This window comes from Geotrypetes seraphini, chromosome 10 (assembly GCF_902459505.1).
Source record: "Geotrypetes seraphini chromosome 10, aGeoSer1.1, whole genome shotgun sequence".
Classification (NCBI taxonomy): Eukaryota; Metazoa; Chordata; class Amphibia; order Gymnophiona; family Dermophiidae; genus Geotrypetes; species Geotrypetes seraphini.
The window spans coordinates 143,539,918-143,567,397 of record NC_047093.1 but is presented as its reverse complement, the minus strand read 5'-3'; the positions used below and the strand labels follow the sequence as shown (position 1 = coordinate 143,567,397).

At 43.8% G+C, this 27,480-nt stretch overlaps 1 protein-coding gene across 2 annotated transcripts in view; it reads right to left on the bottom strand.

Moving 5' to 3' along the window:
- EPS8L1 (EPS8 like 1) overlaps nucleotides 1-27,480 on the bottom strand; it is a 61,691-nt gene that overhangs the window by 17,949 nt on the left and 16,262 nt on the right. Inside the window, exons 2-5 of one of the 2 annotated variants that reach the window (XM_033960350.1) lie at nucleotides 7,600-7,639; nucleotides 4,740-4,783; nucleotides 2,960-3,018; nucleotides 2,258-2,419 (exon numbers count right to left, since the gene is read on the bottom strand). In XM_033960350.1, coding sequence (XP_033816241.1) covers nucleotides 2,258-2,419; nucleotides 2,960-3,018; nucleotides 4,740-4,783; nucleotides 7,600-7,616 — 282 coding nt within the window. In that variant the 5' untranslated portion in view covers nucleotides 7,617-7,639. The remainder of the gene's footprint in view (nucleotides 1-2,257; nucleotides 2,420-2,959; nucleotides 3,019-4,739; nucleotides 4,784-7,599; nucleotides 7,640-27,480) is intronic. The other variant, XM_033960351.1, reaches the window with a different exon arrangement.

Genomic DNA, 27,480 nt, shown 5'->3' with positions numbered 1-27,480 from the left:
TACATTTCGACTACCAACTTTGAAACAGACACTCGCTTCTTCCAAATTTGCTTTTCTGAAGATGGTTTCACCGTACAGGTTGAACAGATGAGGTAACAAGATGCATCCTTGCCTGATGCCACATTTTATTGGTGTTGAAGAGTAAACTAGAATATTCTGTTTATTGAAGAATTCGGTGTTTTGTGTCCAACTTAACAAGCCATCAGGACAGGAATATCTTCTCTTCTGCATAAGAGAGGAATTTTCATCCTGTAGAACTTCTCCTGAACCTGTATCCAGGTAAATAGCAGCCGCCCTGGATATTGGACACCAATCAGTGTTGCCATATTCAGTTCTCACTACAGCTTCTTGAATTTCATAGAGACTCTTTATTAGCTGAGTTATGTGTTTGGGTATTTACATTACATTACGTTAGTGACTTCTATTCCGCTCGTACCTTGCAATTCTAGGCGGATTACAAAAGAAGCTAACTGGACATTTCCAGGAAAAACTACAGTTTAGGAATTAGGATTAGAAAGCAGTTAACTGGATATTTCCAGGAGAATTGCAATTTAGGGAGTTGTATACATGGTTGATACTTTGGAGAGAAGAAATTACAAGACAGGGTGAGATTTTGGGGGGCGGGATTTACAAGGGAAGGGAGAGGACAGGGGAAGAGTTAAGATATCTGGATAAACTCTTCCCCTGTCTTCTCCCCTCCCGTTTGCACTAGAGTTTTCCATAGTTTGTTATCCACACAGTCAAAAATTTGCTGTAGTCGATGAAGCAAAGGTATAGGGGTTTTTTGTATTGTTTGCTCTTCTCCAATATCCATCTAACATTGGCAATATTTATTTATTTAAAAATATATATATACAGTGGTAACTTGGTTTACGAGTGCACTGGTTTGCGAGTGTTTTGCAAGACGAGCAAAACATTCGTAAAATCGGCGCTTCGGAAACCGAGCGCTCCCCCCGCTAACCGGCACCCTCCTCCCCGCGATCTGGCACCCCTCGCCGCCACCATCAGGCACCCCCCCGCCGCGACCTGAGGTCTCCCAACCCACCCAAACCCTCTTCTTACTTCAGTGTAGCCTCCGCACCGGCACCAGCATGTCCTGCCAGTGCCCGAAGATCTGCCTCTTGTGCTGGGCCTTGAGCATGTGCGCAAATTCAGGAAGTTGGGCTGAGAACCTTTCAGCATCCTTTCATATGTAATAAAAGTGAGCCAAGTGTAGGACAGTCAAGCCCTTGTGACATCACTGATGAAGTTGGCCCTTATTGGTGGAATGAGGCATTATGACATCACAGTATCAGCTCTGGTTAAGTCTTCACACTACAAGGGGGCGCTGAAAAATTCTCAGCCCAGCCAAGAAGAGAATGACGCGGATACGGTTCAATCAATGATCTGAAACAACGTCAAAACATAGACTTTCGTTTCTGCAAATTGGCAATTAATGAAATAAGATAACACTCTTTTCAGCTACAGTGGTAAAATAGCGCTCGGAATTTAGGACGTTGGTTGGTTGGGCTGAGAACTTTTCAGCACCCCCTCATAGGTGCAGCAGAGGAGCCTCTGAAATCGGTTCTTGAACAGGATGAAAATAGTAGAATTTAAGAATGTCTGCTCATTCAGCTGCAAAGGATCGTTTCCTTCAGCACAAAGCAGTCCACGTGTGCAAGGAATGGGGTGAGAGATCAGGATGTCCACGGAACGCATCTTATCTGTGGGCTTTCCTCATCCTCACCCCTCACAGGTGTGTCAGTCCCCTGCGGAAGAACATGCCATTTAGGAGAACATCTAGATGACTGGACCAGAGAGAGAGAGAGAGAGGCTGGGGTCGAGGGAGTGTGTGTCTGTGTGTGTGAGTTCAAATACACAATGCACAATAACTCAGTAAATGAAGGCAGATAAACACCCAACTGGTGTCTCCAGTCTATCCAGGTGAACTTTGTCCAGTTTGGCCCAAATACAACTCAACGCCAACTCCCTCTCCCCCAGCCTGCTATCCGAGCCCTCCACCTCCATATACCTCCACACCAATACCCTCCTCATCCACCCCCATACATGACCAAAATCTACCACACGCCCAACCTCCACCACCTCTACGATCAGGTCACCTCAATGGCCACCATCTCCAACCCAGGTTCCCACAAGTACATGTGATTATAAATGTCTGTTGACATGTGAGGGAGCATGTGTGTGTGTGTGGATGGCTGTGTTCATATATCAGATCTACAAGGGTGAGGACTGGTGACTCCGTGTATCTCTCTCTCACCTTGGACTCCACATCCAGGAGTTTGACAGAGTTACTGCTAACTTGCAGGAGCATCTCCTGGGTCCAGATCTTGCCCTTGGTGTCCATGGCAGATAGCTTACGGATGGCATCTTCCACGGTGTGGACATCATCATCCTCATCGATGGTGAAGGTCACCAGGTGCTGTGGAAGGAACAGGCCAGGTCACTCCAAGAGACAGTCTATGAGAGGGACCAGCCAGGTCACTCAGAGAGATTCCAGAAAAGAACAGGCCGGTCATTCAAAGAGCCCCCAGAAGATATTCCCATGGGAGTGTTCTGATACATTATAGTATGCTATTCCGGTGGGGACATTCCGGTGTATGATATTCCATAGTGTGGGATTCCCGTGGGAACATTTTAGGTCTCATATTATGTCATTTTCCTGTGGGAAAATGCTGAGTCTGGTATTATATGCTTTTCCTGTAGAACGCTCTGGGTCTGGTTTTGTGTATTATTCCTGTGGAAACACTCCGAGTCTGATACACAATAATGTGGGAGTCCTGTGAAAACCCTCTGGGTATGGTATTATGCGGCTTTTCTCTGGGAATTCTCTGGCTCCAGCAACCTGTGCTGAATTTCCTGCCAGTTTTATCTCACTGTAGATCTCTCTTTCCGTGAGTTCTTATTTGGTACACAGTGTGCTGAAAAACGTTTGCCCCGGGGCATCCACTAGGACACTTACATTGACTTGGTACTGCGACACGTCAGCCATGACAAAGTTGGAATATCTCTTCCTCTGTTCTGTAGGACCAGGAAAGAAAGACACAGTGAGTTCTGGGTATGGGAGAAAAGCGAAGGCTGAAAGAGCCTCACACCGCCTCAAAGCCTAAGTACCACTGACCCAATCACATCTGGTCTTCACAGCACTTTCCAGTGACTGACAAGAGATCTATAAGAAAGGCACTGTCCCAAGAAATCTGCAAACCTTCCCACCCCATGCCACCCGTCCCCATGTTCTCCCTATGGGAATAGGGGGTACCATACCCCTGTGCAATTTTCCTCCTTCCCCAGTTCCCAGGACTTGTACCCACACCTCCTGCTCTCCTGCAAAATAGGGCAAACCCTTCAGAGCTGTCTGGACTTTTAAAATTCTGTTCAGATAAGTGATCTATCAGTGTTTGGGCTGTGTTCTGAGAGCAACACGCATGCACGCAGTTAGCCGTGGCTCCCGACGGAGCCGCAGGATCATTTCCAAAGTCGGGTGGCATGGGGCGACTGGTGGGTTTAAGTTATGCTTTTGCCAGGATTCAGGGCTGTTTGTGAGCAGGTCGGGCAACACAGCAATCATTTTCCTGCGCAGGAAGGAACAGCTGACTTTCTTGTTTGAAATCTGACTGTTTGGGCTGGTTAGACGGGATGGGTGAGTTGTGGGGTGGAGTGGGTTGAATTTACTGTGAGTTTAGGTCACATCCATCAGTGAAAGAGAGCGAGCAAAAGGAGGGAGGCACAGAGAATCAAAAGGACACAAGAGTTTGTCAAGCATTTTCCATGTGTGTAACGCCCGTCTTCCACAGAGAAAAGAGCTTTTGTAGGACTGGGTGATCACAGAAGCAACTTGTAAAGAGACACATGGAAAAAGAGTGCCCACTCATTTGCCATCTGGAGGCGTAGTTTGGGCAAATGAGGGGCGACATTGAAGTGTACGTGTGAATTTGTTCATGGGACAGACAAAGGCATTGATGCTTTTTTTCAGAGCAAGTGGAGGAGACTTGTTCCTGGGAATTTGCTCGCTGTTGAGGTTGGGTTTTTTTTTTTCTTAAATGGACACCTTTTTGGACTTTCCACATGGGTGTCATGTTATGAAATTATCCCCACAGCGAGTGCCTACAATGAACAGACTGGAAAGCCGAGACCCACATTCAACAGGAAGGCAGCATAGCCACCCTGTGAGACATTCCTGTTCAGCTGGTCTCTGAGGCACTTCCCTTGGCAAACTGCTCTGCTAGGCAGGATGGAAGGTGACTTGTGCACTCCTGACTGTACACATGAACACACGCCTGGTCACATGGAGTGCCCACTTTCCGGTGCAGACCCAGGGAACGGGGATGTAGTCTGTTCTCCCCCCCCCCCCCCCCCCCGGTAAGGTGAAGGATATAAGGGTACAGCCCTGAGGCTCAGGGGAAGGGAATCAGAGGAGGGAGAAGAAAGTGAGTCTTCAGGTAGCTCTGAGGTGGAACGTAAATCACGGTACAGCATTCTCTACATCGCCCCCTGGTGGGAGAAGCTGGGACTCCCCACACACCCAGTACTCCCTCACTATTCTCTGGGAGAGGCTGGGACTGTAGGAGCTGTAACCATCCCCCGCAACCAGTACGCCTGCACCATTCCCTACAGCGCCTCCTGCTGGAAAAAAAGACCGAGACCGCAGGAGCTCTGACTTTCCCCACACCCAGCATGCCTGAATTGTTCCCTATAGCTCCTCCCCCGATCCACCTGTGTCTGTGGGAAGGGGGGAGACTTACCGTATATCGACCGTGCGCTCGGCTTTGCCAAGCCATTGAGGCTGCTGCGGAAAGGGAGAGAGAGGGACGGAGTTATTACAGCAATCTTTTGTATAGTGTATTTTTGCTGAATTGTTTACTTGCGTTTCGAGGGTAATTCTATAAGGAGCCGTGGAGGAACTCGTGTCAATGGCAGAATTCTAGTCTTCTATGCGGGTAAACAACCTCTTACAGAAGAGTATTGTAAATCGCTTTAAGGTAGTGTAGGACACAGTTTGGGTGAAGCCTGGGTGGCACGTTTACACGGGCATGCAAATGATAGAACGCTATAAATTATTAGGGGCATTTTCAAAACATTAAGTTGTCTAAATAAAGGCAAAAATCGGCACTTGGACGTTTTTCCCGCCAAAACGTCCAAGTGCCAATTTTCAAAACCGTCTTTCTGGACGTCTTGCGAGGCGTCCTAGCCACCGTGGGGGGTATGTTCGAGGTGTGTTCTGGGCAGCTTTGGACTTGGACATTTTGCGGTAATAAATCAAACCTTTCCCAAGACATCCTGGACAAAATTTAGACGTTTAAACACATCTAAGTGCCAAAAAGGTACCCAAACTGACCAGATGACCACTGGAGGGATCACAATATGACCCCCTCCCACACACTCCCCCAGTGGTCACTGACCCCCCTCCCACCCCATAAAGATCTAAATGAAACATTACATACAGTGTCATAGCGAGGGTGAGAGATGCTCAGGGTGGTCGCGCCCCTCCCCCATCCTTGTCTCAACCCCCACCCGTGCTCCTTGCCTGATCCCACCTGCCACATACGCCCCCTTCCCTCCTACCTTTAGCTGAAGTTGTTGCTCAAGATGGCTCTCCCTCTGATGTCACTTCCTATGCATGGCACCTGGAAGTGACATTAGCAAGAGAGACAACGGGGCCGCGAAGAGCACATTGTTGACCGCCACGAACAACAACTTCATCTAGAGGTATGGGGAAAGGGAAGAGGGGTGTGTGCTTGGAGGTGAGGAGAGGAGGAGGAGGTGCCAGACCACCCCCCCTTGCCTGTTAATGCCTTAGGGCCAGTTAGGGGGGCCTCAGGTGCCATCCTCGTGGGGGCACCAACTTTTGTCCTCCTCTCAGCCCCCCTGTGTACCTCTTTAAATGTTCACCGGTGCGAGCATCTTCCACTTGCTGCTGGGGCCAGCCTCGGCTCCCTTCTGACATCACTTTCTGGTCACGGGACCAGGAAGTGATGTCAGAAAGAAGCCGAGGCTGGCACGAGCAGTAGAAGAAAGATGCTGCTTGCACCGGCAAACATTTCAAGAGGTACGCAGGGGACGGGGGTACTTAAGTGGCGGGGAAGAGTGAGTGGCACATGGCATGGCAATAGCATGGTGATGGCAGGTGTCAATGCCTTGTTATGCCACTACTTAGGGCCCTTTAAGCAAACTGCGGTAAAAAGTCGCCTTAGCGCATCTTTGTGTGGCTCCTTCCCATATGCTGAAGCCATTTTGCAGTGTCAATGGCTACGCCCTTGTTTTCCCAGTAGCGTGTGGCTATTGTCATGTGAGCCCCTAATACTACCAATTTTGTAGGTGGAAAGCGCTCAGACACTAACCATGCCCTAACTGGTTAGTGTGTAGCAGTGTAACTGCGCTGATTAGCACAAAACATGCCCATTCTCCGCCACAGAGCTAAAAAGTAAAATTTTGTTTTTTTTATCACTCTTGTGCCAATCCCCAAATTACCACAAGACTTCTGAATGTGCCCCCCAGCTTGGCATTTTTGGCTGCAGAAAGCATGTTAGTGCTTACTGAAGCTTAGTAAAAGGACTCTTTAGTTCAGCTACCTTCCAAATTGGGGGGGGGGAAACATAAGAACACAAGAGTTGCCATACTGGGACAGATTGAAGGTTCATCGAGCCCAGTATCCTGTTTCCAACAGTGGTCAAACCAGGTCACAATTACCTGGCAAGATCCCAAGGAGTAAAACTGATTTTATGCTGTTTATTCTAGGAATAAGCAGTAGATTTCCCAAAGTCCATCTTAATAATGGACTATGGACTTCTCTTTTAGGAAATTATCCAAACCTTTTTAAAACCCTGCTAAGCTAACTGCTTCCATCACATTCTCTGGCTGTGGTGGATGCAGATACCAGCTCTAGGACCCTACTGGCCAGTCTGGATCCATGATCCCCACAATTAGGAGCTGGCTCACCTCTTTTACCCTGGTTTTCTCAGTGCATGGGATCTGCAGTGCAGACATAATCTTTTTTACTGGGGTGGGGGTGGGGGGGGGGCTTTCTCTTTTACCCTGGTTTTCTCAGTGTATGGGATCTGCAGTGCAGACATAATCTTTCTTACTGGGGTGGGGGTGGGGGGGGGCTTTCTACTGACTTCATTTAAAGTTTTGAAAATATGCACAGCTGTGCCAAATTTAATACCAAAGCTCAGGGATCTGTAGTGTGTATACTACCCTTCCCTCAGGCAGCAGAGAGAGAGGGAAACCACAGTGTCTCCTTTCAGTTTATTAATCTGATCTCTGGGTGGATCCCAGCACAGGAGTGGTGAGAGTGAAGGGGAGGAGAGGGGAGATACAGAAAGAGGGGTGGAGGCAGTGAGGAGAGGGCAGAGACTAGAGAGAGGAGAGAGTGGGGAAATGAAAAGAGGAATGGAGGGGGATCTGAGATGGGATAGAAAGGGGTAGAGAAGGTTAAGAGAGGGCTGAGAAATTCATGTTAGACAGAGGAGGGGGTGGGGGAGGGAAAGGGGGCAGAAGAAGAGGGAAAGAGAAAAGTGGAAAAAAGCTTAAAGGGGGGGGGGGGGGAGAATGGGATTGCAACCAATTTCTTCAGAGCTCTGCATGTACAAAATCAGTACTTACACAGCCGGGGAACTCATCCTTCAGCCCAAAAGTCTTCACCCTAAAAAGAAAGAAAAGAGCCAATCACTTATCATATAGCATATCCTAGAATACTCCCCAAGGGAGGAAGACGGGGGAAACACCTTCTCTTTCTCACTCCTTCTTAAAGATAACACAAGGGGTCCTGTCCTGTGTCACCCCCCCCCCATTAAGATTCCATGGAGATTTCCCTTTCTCCAGGCATTTCTATCCCTTCTATCTCACTGAATCACATGGTACCGGAAATAGAGTGTCCTCAGGTGTTTGTCCTCCCTATTTAATTGAAAATTGCATTTATATCTCTTCCAGTGTGTCTTTTGTGAGGGTCACAGTACTGAGATCTTGCTTGTCTTGGTCTTGGGTACCTTGCAGTCCATCTAAAGCATGGGTGCCCACACTTTATGGGCTTGCGAGCTACTTTTAAAATGACCAAGTCAAAATGATCTACCAACAATAAAATTTTAAAAAACACAAAGCACACTGTATGCACAGAAAATGTTAATTATTTATATTCCGGGTTTTTTTCAAAGAGGTCAAGGCAGATGACTTTATGCAATGTCACCTCAGTAACAACTATACAAAAATAGACAAATATACTCCCTGCCTTTTTACTAGACCACGATAGCGTTTTTTAGCGTAGGGAGCTGCGCTGAATGCTCTGCGCTGCTCTCAATGCTCATAGGCTCCCTGCGCTAAAAACTGCTATTGCGGTTTAGTAAAAAGGGGCCTTAGTGCATAATATAGACAGCAGATATAAATTCTCAAAACGGACACATTTTGATCACTAAATTGAAAATAAAATCATTTTTCCTACCTTTGTTGTCTGGTGATTTCATGAGTCTCTGGTTGCACTTTTTTCTTCTGACTGTGCATCCAATATTTCTTCCCTTCTTTCAGCCTCCTGTATGCTTCCTCTCCTCCAGACCTCATTCCCCCCCCTAACTTTTTCTTCCTCTTTCCCTGCCCCTCCCCTTTCTTTCTTTCTGTCTTTCTCTCTCCATGCCCCCTTTCCCTCTCCATGCCCCCTTTTTGTCTGTCTTTCTCTCTCCATGTCTTTTCTTTCTTTCTCCCCTTTCTTTCTGTTTCCCTGCCCCCCTTTCTGTCTGTCTTTCTCTTTCCATACCCCCTTTCTTTCTTTCCCCCCCTTCTTTCTGTTTCCCTGCCCCCCTTTCTTTGTGTCTCCCTGTCTGCCCCCTTTCTTTCTTTGTCTTTCTTTCTCCCTGTCCTCTCCCAAGCCACCGCCGCCACAATCAGGGAATAGGCCCCCAAGCCACTGCCACCAAGTTCTGCTCTCCCTGCTTCCCGACACCGTAAAGAGGACGCAGGAGCACCGGGCCAAGCAGCCTCCACACCCACTTCGGAGAGGAAGTTCTGGCCCGGAACTTCCTCTCTGACATCAGAATTGACGTCGGGTGGGGAAGGCTGCTCGACCTGGCGCTTCTGCGTCCTCTTTATGGCGTTGGAAAGCAGGTAAAACGAAGGCAACGTGAGTCTATCATGGAGCCCAGGATGGGCTCTGCGATCGACTTGCATTGCCTTCGCAATCTACTGGTCAATCGCGATCAAGCTTTTGGGCACCCCTCATTAAGACAATTTTAGTCATGCTTGATGCCTCGGCCTTATGACTTAGTAGCTGCTTAGGGTACAATGTTCTTTGAGGTTTCCTTAGAAATAGGATACAGATTAGTGTTGGGGAACTTGTTGTTTCTGGGGTTTCATAGGGATCAACCTCAAAGGTGCAGCCACAGGCAGTGTGTAGTGTGGGAGGGGGTTGGGGTAGTGGGTGGACCACCCCAGGTGCCATGTTGCTGGGGATGCCATCACCTCTCCACCATGCCATGCCCTGCTCTACCATGCCATGCTCACGCCATCTCTCCCCCCCATCCCATACCTCTGTAGATCTTCGCTAGCATAAGCAACTTCTCCTGCCTGTTGCTCATGCCAGCCTGTGAATCACTTCCTCTGAATCACCCTCTGAATCACTTCCAGGTCACGAGGCCGGGAAGTGACATCCAATACTGGTGCGAGAAGCATGCTCGCACTGGCAAAGATTTAGAGGTACATGGAGAAGGGAGAGCACGAGTGTGGAGTGGGGGGCATGAAGGAGCAGGGGTATGAGGAAGGGATGGGGGTATGGAGAGGAGGGCATGGGGAAGGGGTGCCACCACAACCACATGGGTGCCTCCCACCCTTATTACGCCACTGGCCACAGGCAGATCTGAGAAGTCTCCTTTTGCTCTGGACCTATCTAGAAGCAGAACATCATTGGCATAGATAGCAGGAATCTCCAAGCCTTGCCAGTGGAAGATATCAGCCACTCAATAAAGATGTAAACCCCTTTTGAAAGCTTGCAGCAGTCAGCCCTTGGAGCCGCCAATGCTGGTACCCTACACATGCTCAGTTCATGTGCCGCCTCAGGAGCTGCGATCTGTTGATCGTGCGGAACTATATATTCCAACTGTTAAAGAGTTGAAGCTGCAGGTGTCCCATGACAGTATTTTTTCATGCCTGGGTCCTAGGGAATGGAATAGGCTTCCTTTGTATATTTGTCAGCAGAGCAGTTTACATAATTTTTAAAAATTATTGAAGAAACACCTTTTTTGCAAAATGAAGTATGGATTCTGAATTATGTCTTTTTATGTTATATGAAAGAACACTGGTCGCTAAATTAGTTTTACTGTTTGTAATTGTTTGCCATTGATGGTGTATGTATTTAATGTGATCCGTTTTGGGAAAGGCGGGATACAAATAAATAAACTATTAACTATATGAGATCCGATCACCCAAGCGTTGCGTGATGCCCACTGGCTGCTGATCGACAAATGAAGCATATTCAACGGCCTAGTCATGACCTACAAAATCTTCCACAACATGGTACCAGCCTATATGGCCCCCAAACTTCAACTCTACGCCACAAATTGACCACTTCGCTTGCAAGAAGAAATGTGACTACATGTGCGCTCGGGAAGTGACCCCCGCCTTGAGAGTGCCCCAAAAAGATCTTACTCACACTACCTACCGCACCTCTGGAACAAACTACCTAACAGCATAAAATCATTAGAAGGCCTACTGAATGTCAGGAAAGCTATAAAAACACACCTCTTCCCCTGATCCTGTGCCAATGCAAATCCCCTGGACCCTCTGACAAAGGGCCCTGAATGCTCCACTACCTTGAGTCTGACAAGCTGATGAGCTCCGTCCTATGTCTGACCATCCCAATGTTCTATCACACTCCATCATATTGTTCATCACTGTCCTCTGATATCATACTATATGCCATATTACCATATTTACCTTACAGGGAATACCACACTGTCTGCCTTGCTGCAATCTCTCATGCCACGGTTGACGCACAATGTTTGCCTTTCCATGTCCTCCATGCTATGTTTGTCATGCACGCTCGCCTTACCACTTTGCCAAGTCATGTTGTACTATATCAACCATGCTCTGTAAACCTGTTTGCCATGCTGTTTTGCAGAATGCTACGTCTCACCATTTCATGTTTCACCATGCTGGTAGCTATGTTTTGCCATCTTGTCTAAACTGACTTTGCTATATGTTACCAAACTGTATCTTGGAATGCAGTACCGTGGATGGAGCTACAGCCTAGGCACCCTGAGGTTGTGCATATAGGACCACACTGCTCCTTGTGACCCTGGGCAGGTCACCTGCTCCCCCACATTTTCAGATGTGACACGGACAAGAGGTCACAGCCTGAAACTGGGTGGCAGCAGGTTCAGGATAAATGCCAGGAAGTTTTGTTTCTCACGAGTGGTGGGCGCTTGGAATTCTCTTCCTGAGGATGTTGTGGCGGAGACTACTCTTCGGGGTTTCAAGCACAAGTTGGATATACACCTTCTTGCAAATCATATTGAGGGATATGGTAATTTCAGGTTTTCATAATAGAGAACCTAAATAGGCCGCCGCGTGAGCGGATCGCCGGACTTGATGGACCTCGGTCTGATCCGGTGAAGGCATTTCTTATGTTCTTATGCCCCAGGTACATTACATAGATTGTGAGCCCACTGGGACAGTCAGGGAATTATGCTCGAGTACCTGAATATATTCATGTAAACCGTTCTTGGCTCCCCTGGGAGAACGGTATAGAAAATGGAATAAATAAATAAAGGAGGACTGGGACCTTCTTGGGGGGTGCCAGCATCCGCAGCGCTAAATGCTGCAGCTTTTTTTTTTTGGGGGGGGAGGTGTTCATAACTTCTGCAGGCTGGTGAGGTCATCAACTGTCAGGGCTTGGGCATCCCCATCTGCAAAAGGAACTTATTTTTAAATTTGGTGGGGGAGCAGCGAGAGGAAATGCATGCCACCCAACCCACCCATTGGCTCACCTACGCACTGATCTATCCTATTTTTCAGTGCTGTCCAAATATTTGCCTTTAGCTCCTAGCAGCCCTGCTATTGTCTCAGAAACTGCAGTTTCGAATGTCTTAATTCCCTTTGATGTGTCTGAGTCAACTTCCAGTTTGTTAAATTGTCATCGGAGTGATGTCCATGACTGCACAGCTGAGAATAGGCTGGTTTTGCATTTGAATACAATGGAGGTGAAGCAGATGGGTCTCCTATCAAGTACAGATCTGCCGGCAGTGAAGGTAGAGGATGGAATGATATCATGTGTAATTTGGGGATTAAACAGATAATCCAATTTACCGTACAATAATCAAATACACGCATCTATTACACTGGCTTTTTTTTTTCCCCCCAACCCAAGGGATGTTGGAAAGAAATTACACCTAAGGGGTTAAGAATGCCCATCTGTCTGGTGGAGGGGAGGGGGTGGGGTGGTGAGAGAGAACTCTGAAAATGTGACAGAAAGAAATAATTTTGGCCCTAAAATCCAACAAAAAGATAAATCAAGTTTGAAAATGGACCAGATCGGACTGAGAATTCCAGAAACCCCCCCCCCCCCAACCTAATAGAAGAAGTTTTCCAGCTTAAAGGAGGACGGATTAAGACATCCGTGTTTTACTTCTATTGCTTTCAGTGAAAGTAAAACCCGGATGTCTCAATCCATCCTCCTTTTTCTGGAGCCATATGGTAACCCTAACCACTCCTCATTGCTGTAATACCCCTATCCCTGTTAGCCTGGCTCTTATTAATTCAACAGTATATTTATTTTCTTTGTTGTAAACTCTACTATGGAACCCAGAGACTGAACCGTGTCGTTTTCTTTCTCCATGGATAATCTGGCTAAGGCACACAGGTGACATCATCATCTGATGGGAACCCTATAGCTTTATCAGCTGCCATGCAAGGCGACACCTAGCCACTGAACCATGTGGTTTACTACAGCGGCACCCTGTGGATAAATGTTCAAATCTTTGAAACCTGTCACTGCCACACTTGACTTCATTTTATTTTTCTTTACAAACCAATCCAATGTTCAAATACTGCCTCTCCCTTCCAGGTCAGGCACACACATTGAACGACTCAGATGTGCATGCAGAAGCGACGGAAAGAATTCCATGAGCCGTGCTGTGCATTCTTTCATCACTTGTACTGCAGTCTACTAATCTTAGAACTTGCAAGCAGTGGCTTTGAACACTCTCAATTATTGCAAGCACGGTGTATGTAGGTCTCTCTGCGGTCCAAATTTAGACCCTTTAAATCGCTTAAAATGCTGCTGCATGACAGACTGTATCATATGATTCAAGAAAAAAAGTACCCCTGTATTCAAAAGATTGCACTGATTACCAGTTACTCAATGAATTACATTTCAGATCTGTGGATAATAATTAAGGCCTTGAACAGTAGGGACAACTCTAATTTTAGCAAGATGCTCATTTGCTAAGTTTATCATATGGCTCCAGAAAAAAAGGAGGATGGATTGACACATCTGGGTTTTACTTCCACTGAAAGCAATGGAAGTAAAACCTGGCTGTCTCAATCCATCCTCCCTTTTTCTGGAGCCATATGATAACCCTACTCATTCTGGACAATCTGGTTTGTGCTGTCCAGTGTAGGCGTTACCTTATGGCTCCAGAAAAAGGGGGATGGATTGAGACAGCCGGGTTTTACTTCCACTGAAAGCAATGGAAGTAAAACCTGGCTGTCTCAATCCGTCCTCCCTTTTTCTGGAGCCATATGATAACCCTACTCATTCTGGTCAATCCGATGTAGGCATTACCATATGGCTCCAGAAAAAGGGAGGACGGATTGAGATAGCCGGGTTTTACTTCCATTGCTTTCAGTGGAAGTAAAACCCAGATGTGTTAATCCATCTCCCTTTTTCTGGAGCCATATGATAACCTTACTCATTCTGGTCAATCCGATGTAGGCATTACCATATGGCTCCAGAAAAAGGGAAATGGATTGACACATCTGGGTTTTACTTCCACTGAAAGCAATGGAAGTAAAACCCGGCTATCTCAATCCGTCCTCCCTTTTTCTGGAGCCATATGATAACCCTACTTATTCCAGGCACTTATTGTGCTGTCCAGTGTGCTGGAGGTAAGCTGCTATTAGTTCCCCTCGTTTGAGGTTATGAGGCTAGAATATGGCCTTTTCTGTTGCTGGTTTCAGTCTGGAAGGCCCTGCCTTTACCAACAGGACAGAACAAGGATTTTTAATGTTCTCGGTAGTAAATTAGGGTTTCTTCCTTTTATTGAAGCCTTTGGCCGAGTTCTTGATGGGAACCAGTGCACGATTTTAAAGTTTACCTTGCATTAAAATGTTTACTTAATTTTATTAGTATGCTTGTAAGGTTGTGTATGCCAGGAGTTCTCAAACCAGTCCTCGGGACAAACCCAGCCAATCAGGTTTTCAAGATATCCACAATGAATATGCATGCGAGAGATTTACATAGAATAGAGGTTGTGCTTGGACAGTCCGTTCTCATTATTTACAGCAGTACGGTTCCTAAAAATGTTTGCGAGAAGCGAAATGCTGAGTCTACGGGAAAACAGAGGTAAGGTTCCAGCAGTACACGTTGTGCCTCACAACCGTGAAAAGTGAACAACGGATCCTATTGGGGGCCATATCTGGAAGCAAACGTCTGATCGCGAGGTGAAAGTGAAAGTAATAAAACGCAGCTTTTTTTTAAAGCACCGGTCTGCGAATATGTGAACATAACGGCGGGAATGGAGAATATTGATTGCAATTGATGCAGCCGCAGATCGGCAAAAGCACGCACCGTGAACACGCGAATAACGAGAGTGGACTGGAAATTTATCTCACCACCCCGGCACTAACCAGATAGAACCGTGGCAGTCAGAGCAGATATTGGGGGCATGGTCCGGTCACCTGTCACTGAGTTAGCGAGATTTAATTGGTAAGAGCCTTTTACCTGGTTACATCCTACTGATTATCAACCTCCACGTTTCTGCACCTTTAAAGGTACAATAACTATTTATTTGCAATTTTAATTTTTACAGATTCCAATGAGTGAATGTGGCAGGTGCAAAGGCCTGGATACCCTTCAGTCAGATCTCTCTAGCATCTCCTTTGGCAGGAATAAGATCTTCCAAATATTTCCTGTATCCAGCTAAGAGCTTTCCTGTTCTTGCTTTTGGGATTTCTCCTACTCTACCTCCCTTTCTCGTCAAATGCTTCTAGCTCAGAAATATTGTTAGGCCTCCTCATACACACAGCAGGTCCGAGGTCTTTCCACAGATGTTCAAAAATATTCTCGTCTGGGGCCTGTGAAGCCCATCGCAAAACCTTCCTCTTTCTTTCCTGAAAGTTCTTCCTGATTGACTTTGAGGGGCTTCAGATCGTGGTCTCTTTTCAGCTTCAATTTCTTCACTGACTGTGCGAGATGTTAGCTTCTAGGACATGTTGATATTTAGTTGAATCCAGTCCTCCTTCCACTCCTTCCTCATCTAAATCTAAATCTAAACCTTAGGTTTGTATACCGCATCATCTCTACATTCGTAAAGCTCGACATGGTTAACAAGAGTTAGGGTAGAAAGGAAGTGGAGGGAAGAGGCAAAATGAAGAGAAAATTTAGAAGACTAGAATAACCAGAGAGGGAGGAGGAGTTACATTTTTGAGAATAACCAGGTTTTCAGATGTTTACGGAAGAGTTGGAGGGAGCTCAGATTCCTAAGAGGGGAGGTAAGGTTGTTCCAGAGCTGAGTAATTCTGAAAGGGAGGGAAGAACCTCATAGCATAATAAATCAGCTGGCAAGGTGTTCTTTTCTTCAAATGCACTTTTAGCTTGAGTGGTTGTGGTGGAACAGTTCAGTTTTCTTTCCATCAGTCCAAAGCTCTTTATTCCAGAAAGATCCTGACTCACTGTGGTGTGTTGGGGTTGTTTGTTTGTTTTGTGTTTTTTTTCTTTTTTGCATATTTTAAACCAGGTTTCTTAAGCCTCTCCCGGGGGCACACCCAACCAGATGCATTTTCAGGATTTTCATAATGAAGATAGGTGATACAGATTGGCATATCTCTCGTGTACATTCATCGTGATAATCTTTAAAAAAAATGACTTGGTTGGGTGTGCTCCCAGGGAAGGCATGAGAAGCCCTGTTTTATAAGATGACTTTTGCAATGAGCTCATAAAAGACGATCTCTAACAACTCTCCCCGTGCAGATCACTGTTGTGCATTGTCTAAGCCCGTGTTTCTCAACTCAGCCCTGGAGCACCCCCTTGCCAGTCGGATTTTCAGGATTTCCACAATGAATACCGGCAGCCCAAAAAAGGAGACGATCACCTCTGCACAACTAGCCACAGGGTCCAACAGAAGAGAGCAGAGCACGCCTGGTCTTCAAACCTACTTTTTTCGCAACAAAACGTAAAAGCAAGAAATGGTTTCCAAGCTTATTTATCATTTGATATACCGTCTATCAAAAGTTAGCTGGACAGTTTAGAGTAAAATTTATAAAAGTCAATTAAGTACAACAAGAAAGAAAAAGAAACATTAAAAATAATAGCTTATATATGAATGAAAAATAAATTGAGGGGGGGTGTTATTTTTATTTATTTATTTAAACAATTTCTTCACCGCTTACAACAGGGGTGTCAAAGTCCCTCCTTGAGGGCCGCAATCCAGTCAGGTTTTCAGGATTTCTCCAATGACTATGCATGAGATCTATTAGCATACAATGAAAGCAGTGCATACAAATAGATCTCATGCATAGTCATTGGGGAAATCCTGAAAACCCGATTGGATTACGGCCCTCGAGGAGGGACTTTGACATTCCTGGCTTACAACATATGGTACTACTACTACTATTTATAATTTCTATAGTGCTAAAAGGCGTACACAGCACTGTACATTTAACATACAATAGACAGACCCTGCTCAGAAGAGCTTACAACCTAATTAGGCAAACAGGACATCTCAGGGTTGGGGAGATTATGGTAGAGGAAATGATACAGTGGGTATAGTAGAACAAGGACTTGACACGGACTGTGTTTCAGCAAAATTGCCTGCATCAGGAGTCCCCAAACAGGTAAGTGACAAACCAAATGGTTGAGCCAAATCTGAGAAGATACAGCTTTGTGAACACTATGCTGCTTAGCGTGACTTAAGATAAGGAACTCTAAAAATGCCGACAGGGGGCTTTTACGTTTGGTTGCTGATAAAGTAGGTCTGGAGACCAGGCGTGCTCTGCACTCTTCTACTGGACCTTGTATCCACAATGAATATGTATAAACTTGATTTGCATATACTGCCTCTATTAATATTCTTTCATGCGTATTTGTTGTGGATATCCTGAAAACCTGACCGGCAAGGGGAGTACTCCAGGACCGAGTTGAGAAACCCTGGTCAAAGCTACTCTCCGCAGCGGACAAACTACTCCAGCATCTTCAGCAGATCATTTGCATTGATTTGGGGGGTTTTAGTTTGCAGATCTGCCCCAGTGTTCAGGGTCGTTCTATCGGAGATGTTTCTTGATCCTCCAGATTCTTGCCTTAAATTTTCTTAACAATGTTTCTTTTTTTTTTTTTTTAATTCTTTATTCATTTTCAAATTTACAATAAGTGTAACAATATATCCAAACAAATTAACAATAAATATAACACTTAATAATCATCAATGGTACAAATAATATGCTCTTATCTCCCACCCTTCCCACCCTTTCTTATCATATAATCAATACCTTATTCAATATGTAACAATAAATTTACCCTCCCCTCCCCCCTCACAATCAAACTTGTAAATTTAAGGGGAAAAAAATAAAATAAAATATCATCTAATCGGTACAATGTTTCTGACAGTTTAAACTGATAGCTGGAAGCATTTACAGATCGATAATAGCTTTTCCCCTACATAGTAACAGTAAATTATTTTCATTTTCAACGGTTGTTGTGGCTAATGGTTCCAGAAGCCCATGGTTGCCGAGAGTAGATGGAACCACACTCGTAAACAGTAATATTAAAAGAGTCAGAGTATTTGCCAACCACAGAATTGTCTCCACCTAACTAATTGAAGGTCTAATGAGTCACTAAAGCTTTTGAGCCTGTTGGTAACTTTCTATTTTTAAAAGCAATGAATCAAATTGCAAGGATTTGCAAACTTCTGAACTTCCTGTATTTACTGTCGATCTTATTTTGAATCTGTAAATACACATCCTAATAATTAGTAACTTGCAGAAAGATGCCACGTAAAGGTTGTCTCAACTTTTGCACACAACTACATCTGTAAATACATTAAATAACCAGAAATATAAAAACACCTAAACGCACACAAATAAAACACAAGAATAATCTACATGAACAATAAAACGTAGCTACCAACAAAACGTACCAGCCTTCCCCCAACCCATTGACATCATGAACAAAACCCAATCTCATCATCTAATATCAATCCAAAATATGCACAATTAGAAATTCTGAGCAAAACCCTCCATGTTTTCAGATAGTTACATTTAGATTTTAACTCTGGAGACTTAAGCAACTGCAGTTTGTTCACAAACAAAAGCCAACTTGATGGGATCTTGAGCTCTATACATTGACTAAACCGAGGTAGACGTGTGGGCACATACGGCTGAAGGGGCTGAGAAAGAAACGGGGGACCTGAACCCTGTACAACTTGAGAGGTAAATCATGAGGTTTTTGATTGGACATAGGGGAGCCTAGGTAAAGCGAGGTAACCCTCTCCGACCGCTTGCTGCATGTCGTAATCTGTGCTCAGATTTTTTTGTGATAAACCCATGGAAACAGAATTACAGTAGACCAAATGAGACGAAGCCACAGCGTGTGTAATCTATCTGAGATCAGATAGGAGAGGGCAAGTTTACCAAGTTCCCTAAGATTCACAAACGGCCTTTTGTGCGCCCAAAGCTTTAAGAGGCAGGACGGCGTCAAAAGCAACTTTTCAAACTTCAAACTTTCTGGCCTAGGGTCCTCCTCTCATTACACGCCATTCTGGACCCAAGTTTCCAAGTTCTCTATGGCTTACAACCCCGCACAATGGTCATAGCCTTCTAGGCGGCTTACAATCTAATTAGGGGATAGGGGAATGGCGTTGTGTATAGAAGACACAGACACGAAAGTGAGGGTTGGGGGTAGAACTATGAATACTCGATAGGACAGAGGGAAAGGGAAATAACTTGAGAAGGAACAGTGTGTCTGCTGAGGCCCAATCCAGAGAACAAAAAAGTCCAAAAATTAAAAGTAAGTAGAAAAATGTGATTGTAACTTGTCCTTTACTATATAATTGTTCCTTAGCAAATGTTAACTTGTAGGCCTTGTTTCTTTGGCTCTGACAGAGTTTATTTTTGTTATCTTAAATGGCAATAGGCCTGTCTTTATTTGTTCATGTGTTGTTTGGAACTAAATAAAGATGATTGAAGAAAAAAAAAGTAAGGCATCACGAAAGAAAAATGTTTCTTTTAGGGGTGCTAGGTCTATGGGTGTAATGTACCCACAAAATTAAGCATCAGACTCCTTCAGTGTGTCCAGGGAGGGACCATCTATGTTGAAATTAGTACCCCAATTGCTTTGAAAATAAGGGGAGTAAAGCCAGAATATTTTGCGCGGTGCCATTTCCGGGCATTTCAGCTCGTATTTATTTATTTTTCATTTTGTCATCACTGAAGCGATGCCCTTAGGGTCGCTCGCGTTCTCGTGAAGAGTTTGCATTCTTCCAAAATGGCGCTGGCCCTTCCAAAACAGAGCGTGCTCATTGGCAGCGCCCGATAAAAACCTGTGAAACTTTGGGGGGGGTTTCCACTCTCCACCTGCGACAACTATGCCAGCTCTGGAATGCGTTGCCAGAGGTTGTGGTAAAAACGGATAGCGTAGCTGGTTTTAAGAAAGGTTTGCACAAATTCCTGGAGGAAAAGTCCATAGCCTGTTATTAAAACATGGGGGAAGTCTCTGCTTTCCCTGGATTCCCATGGAATTGTGCTACTGTTTTGGGTTGTGGCCAGGTACTAGTGACCTGGATTGGCCACCGTGAGAACGGGTTACTGGGCTTGATGGACCATTGGGATGACCCAGTATGCCTATTCTTATGTTCTTAAGACCCACCTTTTCTCCTTGGAGCTATAACGAAATCCTACTCTTCATTCAATGTACATGTCCTGTCTTTAAATCTTGTTGTAAACCGCATTGAATCCTAGCTGAAAAATTGCGGTATAGAAGAAAAATATATGGGACTTGTCTTTGTTTTCCATAATGCCACAAAACGACACAGGGGATCTCATTTATTTATTTCCTAGATTTACCAACCCACACAATCTTCGCAAATTCTTGGCAGCTTACAATCAAATCAAACATCCATAAAATAATATTAGAACAAGAAATTAAAAATATATTATGAACCATACATTACACTTAAGACATAAGTGTGTAACCCCCTTTTTACTAAACCGTGGCCTGGAGCGCTAAATGCTCCGAAGCTGGTCCGACGCTCATTGGAATTCTATTATTCTAAATAAGCCACCACCATCTGTATCCAATAAACTTCTTCCTTCAATGTTAGATAACTTTCTTCTGTTACCCCAATATTTTGTTATTCTCCATTGTATTCTGCAATTTACTTGAATCTTTGCTATGTAATTCTCTCGGAAATGTCCAGATCTCTTCTAATTTGTAATCCGCTTAGAACCGCAAGGCACAGGCGGAATAGAAATCACTAATGTAATGTAATGTAATGTATTAGTGTCAGAGCATTTAGCGCTCCAGGCCACGGTAATAATAATAATAATAACTTTATTTTTCTATACTGCCATAGTCAGCCGACTTCTAGACGGTTCACATCAAGAGAAGGCCGGACATTCAGCGAATCACAAATGCATGAGGGGAAAGTTACAGGAGAAAAGGGTTGTAGGGGAGGGAAAGTAAGGGAGGGGGATAGGAATTTCCAGAAGAATTGCTTAGGTAGTAAAAGGGGGCCCTAAATGCCTTGCTGAATCCACTCTATAGTCGATTCACTATTGAGACACACTGTCTCACTCCCTAGGCCTGCACAAATAGCAGCGTCTTCAGACCTATTTTAAAAAAAACTCTCTAGATTCTTAACCAGACTCAAAGTCAGTGTCAGAGCATTGCACAAAACAGGTTCAATGTCCTTAAAAATAGATTTTGCTATACTCTTCATGTTTTATACAACGGGCAGATGGAATCTCTCCATGAGCTTTATTTGCAAATACGCAAAGTAGCTGCATTTAGCGGAGACACAGTTAACCATAATCTTGAATGGACAACCAATGGAGAAGACTTAACACTGAGGAAATATGGAAATACTGTGAACAATTTAAACACACAAGACTTTATCTCCTTTTGCAGAGGAGGGAGATTAACGACATACATAAAAATATGGTAGAGAAAAAGACCTTCGTTTAATTCGAGAAGCTCATCAAGCAGCTAAAGTTACAGGTACTAGCGAGTAAGTCCTCAGGTCATCATCAATCATAAAAAAAACTCCACCAGACCGCATATCATATGTCCAATCTCCCATCCAACAGTAGCTACAGCCAAAGTAGGAAAAACAAAATAAAAAAAAGAAAATCCAAAATAATTGAGATGCAAAATTTTTTGAGAAACAAAATACAGTTCAGTCCTCAAAGAGTTGCTACAATCAAGCAAGGTACGAACACAGTTCAGTCTAATCCTCAAAGCACTGTTGCCATATAAACAGACAAAATAGAACAGCGGCCAACCTGGGTCCCAAGTACCTGGCAAGATCCAAAGGAGAAAAACAGATTTTATGCTGCTTATCCTAGGAATCAGCAGTGAATTTCCCCATCTTAATAATGGCTTATGGACTTCTCTTTTAGGAAATGATCCAAACATTTTTAAAACCCTGCTAAGCTAACCGCTTTCACCACATTCTCCAGCAATGAATTCCAGAGTTTAATTACATGTTGTGTGAAGAAATATTTTCTCCAGTTTGTTTTGGGTTATCATATGTTGTGGTTTCCAGTTTATTTTAAATTTACTACTTAGTAGCTTCATCGCATGCCCCCTAGTCCTAGTAATTTTGGAAAGAGTGCACAAGCGATTCATATCTACCCTTTCCACTTCACTCATTATTTTACAGACCTCTATCATATCACCCCTGAGCCGTCTCTTCTCCAAGCTGAAGAGCCCTAGCCGCTTCCTTTCCTCATAGAGAAGTCATCCCATCCCTTTTATTAGAACAAAGACATATGTTTAGCGTCTTGTAAGGATGAATGTAAATGTCATTTGACGTTTTGCAGAAGGCAGGTCACTGAGAAATGTAAAATGTAAGATCAAAGGCTATATTTTGTCTCTATAGTGGGATTGTCGCTGTAAGCAGTCATCCAGAACAAGTAACTTAAATCGCTTTGGACTGTCAATGGACTCGTGAAAAATAACTGATTGAATCTGATGTGGGTTTTGTTTCTTTGGGTTTTGTTTTGTTTTTTTTGCAGGACTGCGCAGTGAAACATCTGTCTGAAGCACACAAACCCTACTGAAATGAGTTTGGTGAAACGGTGACCTCTGTCAAGTCATTTATCAGTGCTCATCAGACCTTGTGTTGAACTGTCAGCTCTGATGGTGTCATTAAACATAGCTGAGCTTTGAATAAGCCGACATATAAAAGATAAATTGACAAAAATAACTATTGACAGTAAAGAATAATAATTTAAAAAAAATTTGAAAATTATAAGGAGTTGTTTGGTTTTTTTTAATGATATTCTGGGACTACTATTGCTACTTATCTATATATATATAAAATCGGAGGTACCGGTATGTATGTGTGTATGTATGTGTGTGTGTATATATGTGCCGCGATCACGCAAAAACGGCTTGACCGATTTGAACGAAACTTGGTATGCAGATCCCTCATTATCTGGGCTGATATTTTCTGGGGGTCTCGCGGCCCACCTGCACACATGGGCGGAGCTACAAACAGAACATCAGATTTCACCCATTCATGTCAATGGAAAAAAAGTAAAAAGCTGCCATTCTCTCAGTAATTCAAAAACGGCTTGACCGCTTTGAACGAAACTTGGTATGCAGATCCCTCACTACCTGAGGTGATATGTTCTGGGAGTCTCGCGGCCCACCTGCACACGTGGGCGGAGCTACAAACAGAAAATCAGATTTCACCCATTCATGTCAATGGAAAAAATGTAAACAGCTGCCATTCTCACAGTACATCAAAAACGGCTTGACCGATTTGAACGAAACTTGGTATGCAGATCCCTCACTACCTGGGTTGATATGTTCTGGGGGTCTCTTCACCCAAGAATTTATATGTTCTTGCTCCTGGAGGTGAAACTAACAATGTTGTTTCTAATCAAGTTTTGTGTTAGTTGTATTGTATTCATTTTGTCAAATATTTCACATTATAATTTGAATATTGTACTTTTTTATAAAGCTGTAAAAAAATATTTTCATTCACCACTATAAAGTATCTTTATTTGAATCCATTTACAGTGTTATTGCTATAATTAAATACCCGTGCAACGCCGGGGCATCAGCTAGTCACTTATAAAGCACTGAAAGGCATACATAGCGATGTACATTTTGACATTTAATAGATGGTCCCTGCTCAGAAGATCTTACAATCTAACTTGGACAGACAGACATGATATATAGGGTTAAGGATGCAGCACCCAAGGTGAGAGGAGTTAAGAGTCAAAAGCAGTCTCAAAGAGGTGAGCTTTTAACTGGGCCTTGAACACTGCCAGAGACGGAGCCCGCCGTAGGGATTCGGGCAGCTTGTTCCAAGCATATGGTGCAGCAAGGCACAGGGGACGGAGTCTGGAGTCTGGAGTTGGCAGTTGAAGAGAAGGGCACAAATAGGAGTGATTTACCAGTTGAGTGGTGCTCGGGGGGGAGGGGGAGGACGACACAGGGGGAGATAAGTGAAGGGACTCTGGGATGGGATTTTATAAACTGCCTTTCTGTGGTTCCATTCAAAGCGGTTTATACTGTATATTATGAGCTCTGTATTTTGTACCTTGGGCAATTCAGGATTAAGTGACTTGTCCAGGGTCACAAGGAGCTGGAGTGGGAATTGAACCCAGTTCCCCTGGTTCTGGGGCTGCTGCATTTTGGAACCAATTAAGCATTGACCATTCAGAGTCTGCTTGTACAGTGTCCAAGGCCTTTTTCGTCCTTGTACGTAACAGAAATGGTGTGAATTTAACTTCTGGCAACAGACCCATTTAGAATTCTTTGCATAAATTAATGTTGCCCTTACCACCTATGACGTAGCGAGGGCACCCCCTACCCTCTTCTCTGCCCCCCCCCCCCGCCATGAATGCAAAATTCCCTTCCCCCCATATCTCTTTAAATGGATGTTATCGAGGTCAAAGTTTCCCAAAGCGCAAAACTCTGCAATTTAGAAACATAATGCCACAAATTTACCACCAGGTCAGGGGCAGCAGAGAAGGGGGTTCACAGGGAAGAGGTATTGTCAATTTCTCACATTAAATGGGGCGTGGCGAAAACACCAGCCAAGATGGCCATATGAAGGATTAGCGCCTGCTGCCTTCGCCGAAAAATAGCGTTTTTTTCTTTATATTTTCTCCGCTTTGGCAAGTATGAGTACTTGGCTGTGATACTGCTGATGTTTTAGCCTATTTTTGGTTCAGATGACTGCAGTAATACCGAGTGTGGATCTATCTGGTTTTGCTTACGTGCCCGATCAGCGGCCTACCGCTATGGCGACTTCTGTTGAGCAGCGCGCAGCTTCGTCGAACCCAGATCTTGAGTGCTCTGAGATGGGGTTGGTTCCCTCTTCAGGGGTCCCCTTGCAAGAAATTTATCTTTGGATGAAGGAGATCTGGGAGGACCTTAAGGCAGTGCGCACGGAGGTGATCTCATTGGGAGCCGAATTGAAAGCTGAGATGCGTGAGCTGGGGAATCGCATAGCGGAAGCGGAGCATCGACTAGATAGCCAGGTTGAATTATTTGAGGCTACAGATCAACATTTAACTGATCTTCGGGACAATTGCATGATTCTGCAAGACAAATTGGAAGATTTAGATAATCGTAGTAGGCGTCATAATTTGGGATTCCGTGGCTTACCTGACACTCCAACTTATAAAGATTGTGAGCACATTGTTCAAGAAATAGCCAGTTCTTTGTCGCAGGAGGATGCTGGTACTATTCAGCTTGACAAGGCCCATTGTGTTTTGGATGCACCTACCACCAACAGATCTAAAGATATCATAGCCTGCTTTAACAGTTATAAAATTAAAGATCGCCTAGTGCATGCTATTCGCAAGCTGGATAACTTTACTTGGGACTCTTATTCAATAGAAATCTATCAAGATCTTTCTAGTGCCACTTTGTGACGGCGAGCAGATCTTCGGCCTGTTATGCAGCTCTTGCGGGAGCAGAACATACGCTACAAGTGGTGACATCCTTATGCTTTGATGTTTTATAAGGAGGGCAAGTTATATCAGATTCGTACTTTGCAAGAAGCCCAGGACCTTTTGCCGCAGGATGGATCAGCCTCTACATCGTCAACTTCTGGTTCTACAGTCCTGAATGGCAGAGAGTTACCCAGGGCAAGTGTCGCTTGCGGCGTCAACAATCAGCCCCATGGGTGGTGCCCCCCAAATCTGGCACTTGACTACAGTATAAGTGTTGGTGATGAAACTACCGGTTTCAGTATCCTCTTGATTGAGGTTGTGACTGCATCTGTATTGTATTGATGGCGGGTGCTATGATTCTCTTCTTTTCTTGTCTTTTTTAGTGCTTTTCTCTCTTATTTTTTATTTATTTATTTATTGCTCCTCTTTGTTTTTAACCTTGAGCTTTGCTGGTATTTTTTTATTTATTTTTCTCTCTTTAATGATAGCATGGTGAGGGTGGTTTACCGGATTGTATTCCTGCAATGTTGGCTTTGTTTTGTCTCATTTGTTGTTTTTATGGCACATTTGAAATGTTACTCTTTAAATGTGCAAGGTTATAATTTTTGGTAAAGCATCAGATTGTGGGGTTTTTGGCCAACGAAAATGTCTTTTATTTCAGAAAGCATGTATGATTGGGCATAAATGTATTATGCAATTTTGGTTGCAGAAAGAATCTCCAAGTTTTTGGCACTGGAGGAATCAATTACATCGCTTATTTTTATTTGAGAGTTGGGAGGTTCGAGGTTCGCCTAAAAAAACTCATCTTTTTATGGAGGGTTGGGATCCTTATATTCAGAATCTTTCACCAAAAATACGAAGTTTGGTTATCAATGATTTATTATGAAAATTAGGTTTAATAATTACATTCCAGTTATTTATTTTAATTCTTTATTTTTGTCAACTTTCATCCAGGGTGAGGGATTTCATTTGGGGGAAGATAATGGGTAGGGGATGGAATTAAGGGGGGTGTAGATAAGATTGAATTAATTCATATGGAAATTAAATTTGAAAGAATGATTTAAATTTGTATGAAATATTATTGTAATTCTTATTGTATTGAATGTATTTTTGTATTATCCTATTGTACTGATTATTTGATTCTTTCAATAAAAATTGTTATACATAAATGTGCAAGGTTTGAACTCTCCACTTAAACGCCACCTCATGTTTCGTGATCTGTTGCGTGCTTCTGTGCAGGTGGCTTTTATACAAGAAACTCACTTGTCATTGTTGCATGAAAAGTCTTGTAAACACCATCAGTATCTTTTTGGATTTTGCTTCTAATCATCTGGGGAAAAAGTCTAGGGGAGTTCTTATTGCATTACCTAGAGACCTTCCTTGGCAGGTTCAGCAGGTGGTCCGGGATCGGGAGGATCGTTATTTATTCAAGTTTTATTACCATTTGATGAATCGCCTATACAAACTTTCTAAGCGATGAACAGCATTATAAAAACAACAGTTTAGCGGACAAACCGTTTTTTAAACAAAAATTAAAAAAAAACTAACATAATTATAACACTTAACAAATTTCATCTTACAAGTGGATTAGGGACAGACATGATGTAAGAGGGGAGGAGGGGAAAAGTTACAATTCTCTCAGGTGTGAAAAAAACATAAAAAAGGAAAGAACGAAAGGAAGGGATACATATTGAATTCTAGAGTAAGTTAACGTGTCTCAGAATTTAATTGTTAAAAGCATCATTAAATAAAAAAGTTTTTAGAAGTTTTTTTTAAAGAAATAAAATCTTTTTCTTTTCTAATATAGTGTGGCAATGAATTCCACAATTGTGGAGCTATAACAGAAAACGTGTCATCTCTTCTTGTGCCCACAATTTTCAAGGAAGGGACGGTTAATAGGTAACATAGTAACATAGTAGATGACGGCAGATAAAGACCCGAATGGTCCATCCAGTCTGCCCAACCTGATTCAATTTAAATTTTTTTTTTTTTTTTTTCTTCTTAGCTATTTCTGGGCGAGAATCCAAAGCTTTACCCGGTACTGTGCTTGGGTTCCAACTGCCGAAATCTCTGTTAAGACTTACTCCAGCCCATCTACACCCTCCCAGCCATTGAAGCCCTCCCCTGCCCATCCTCCTCCAAACGGCCATACACAGA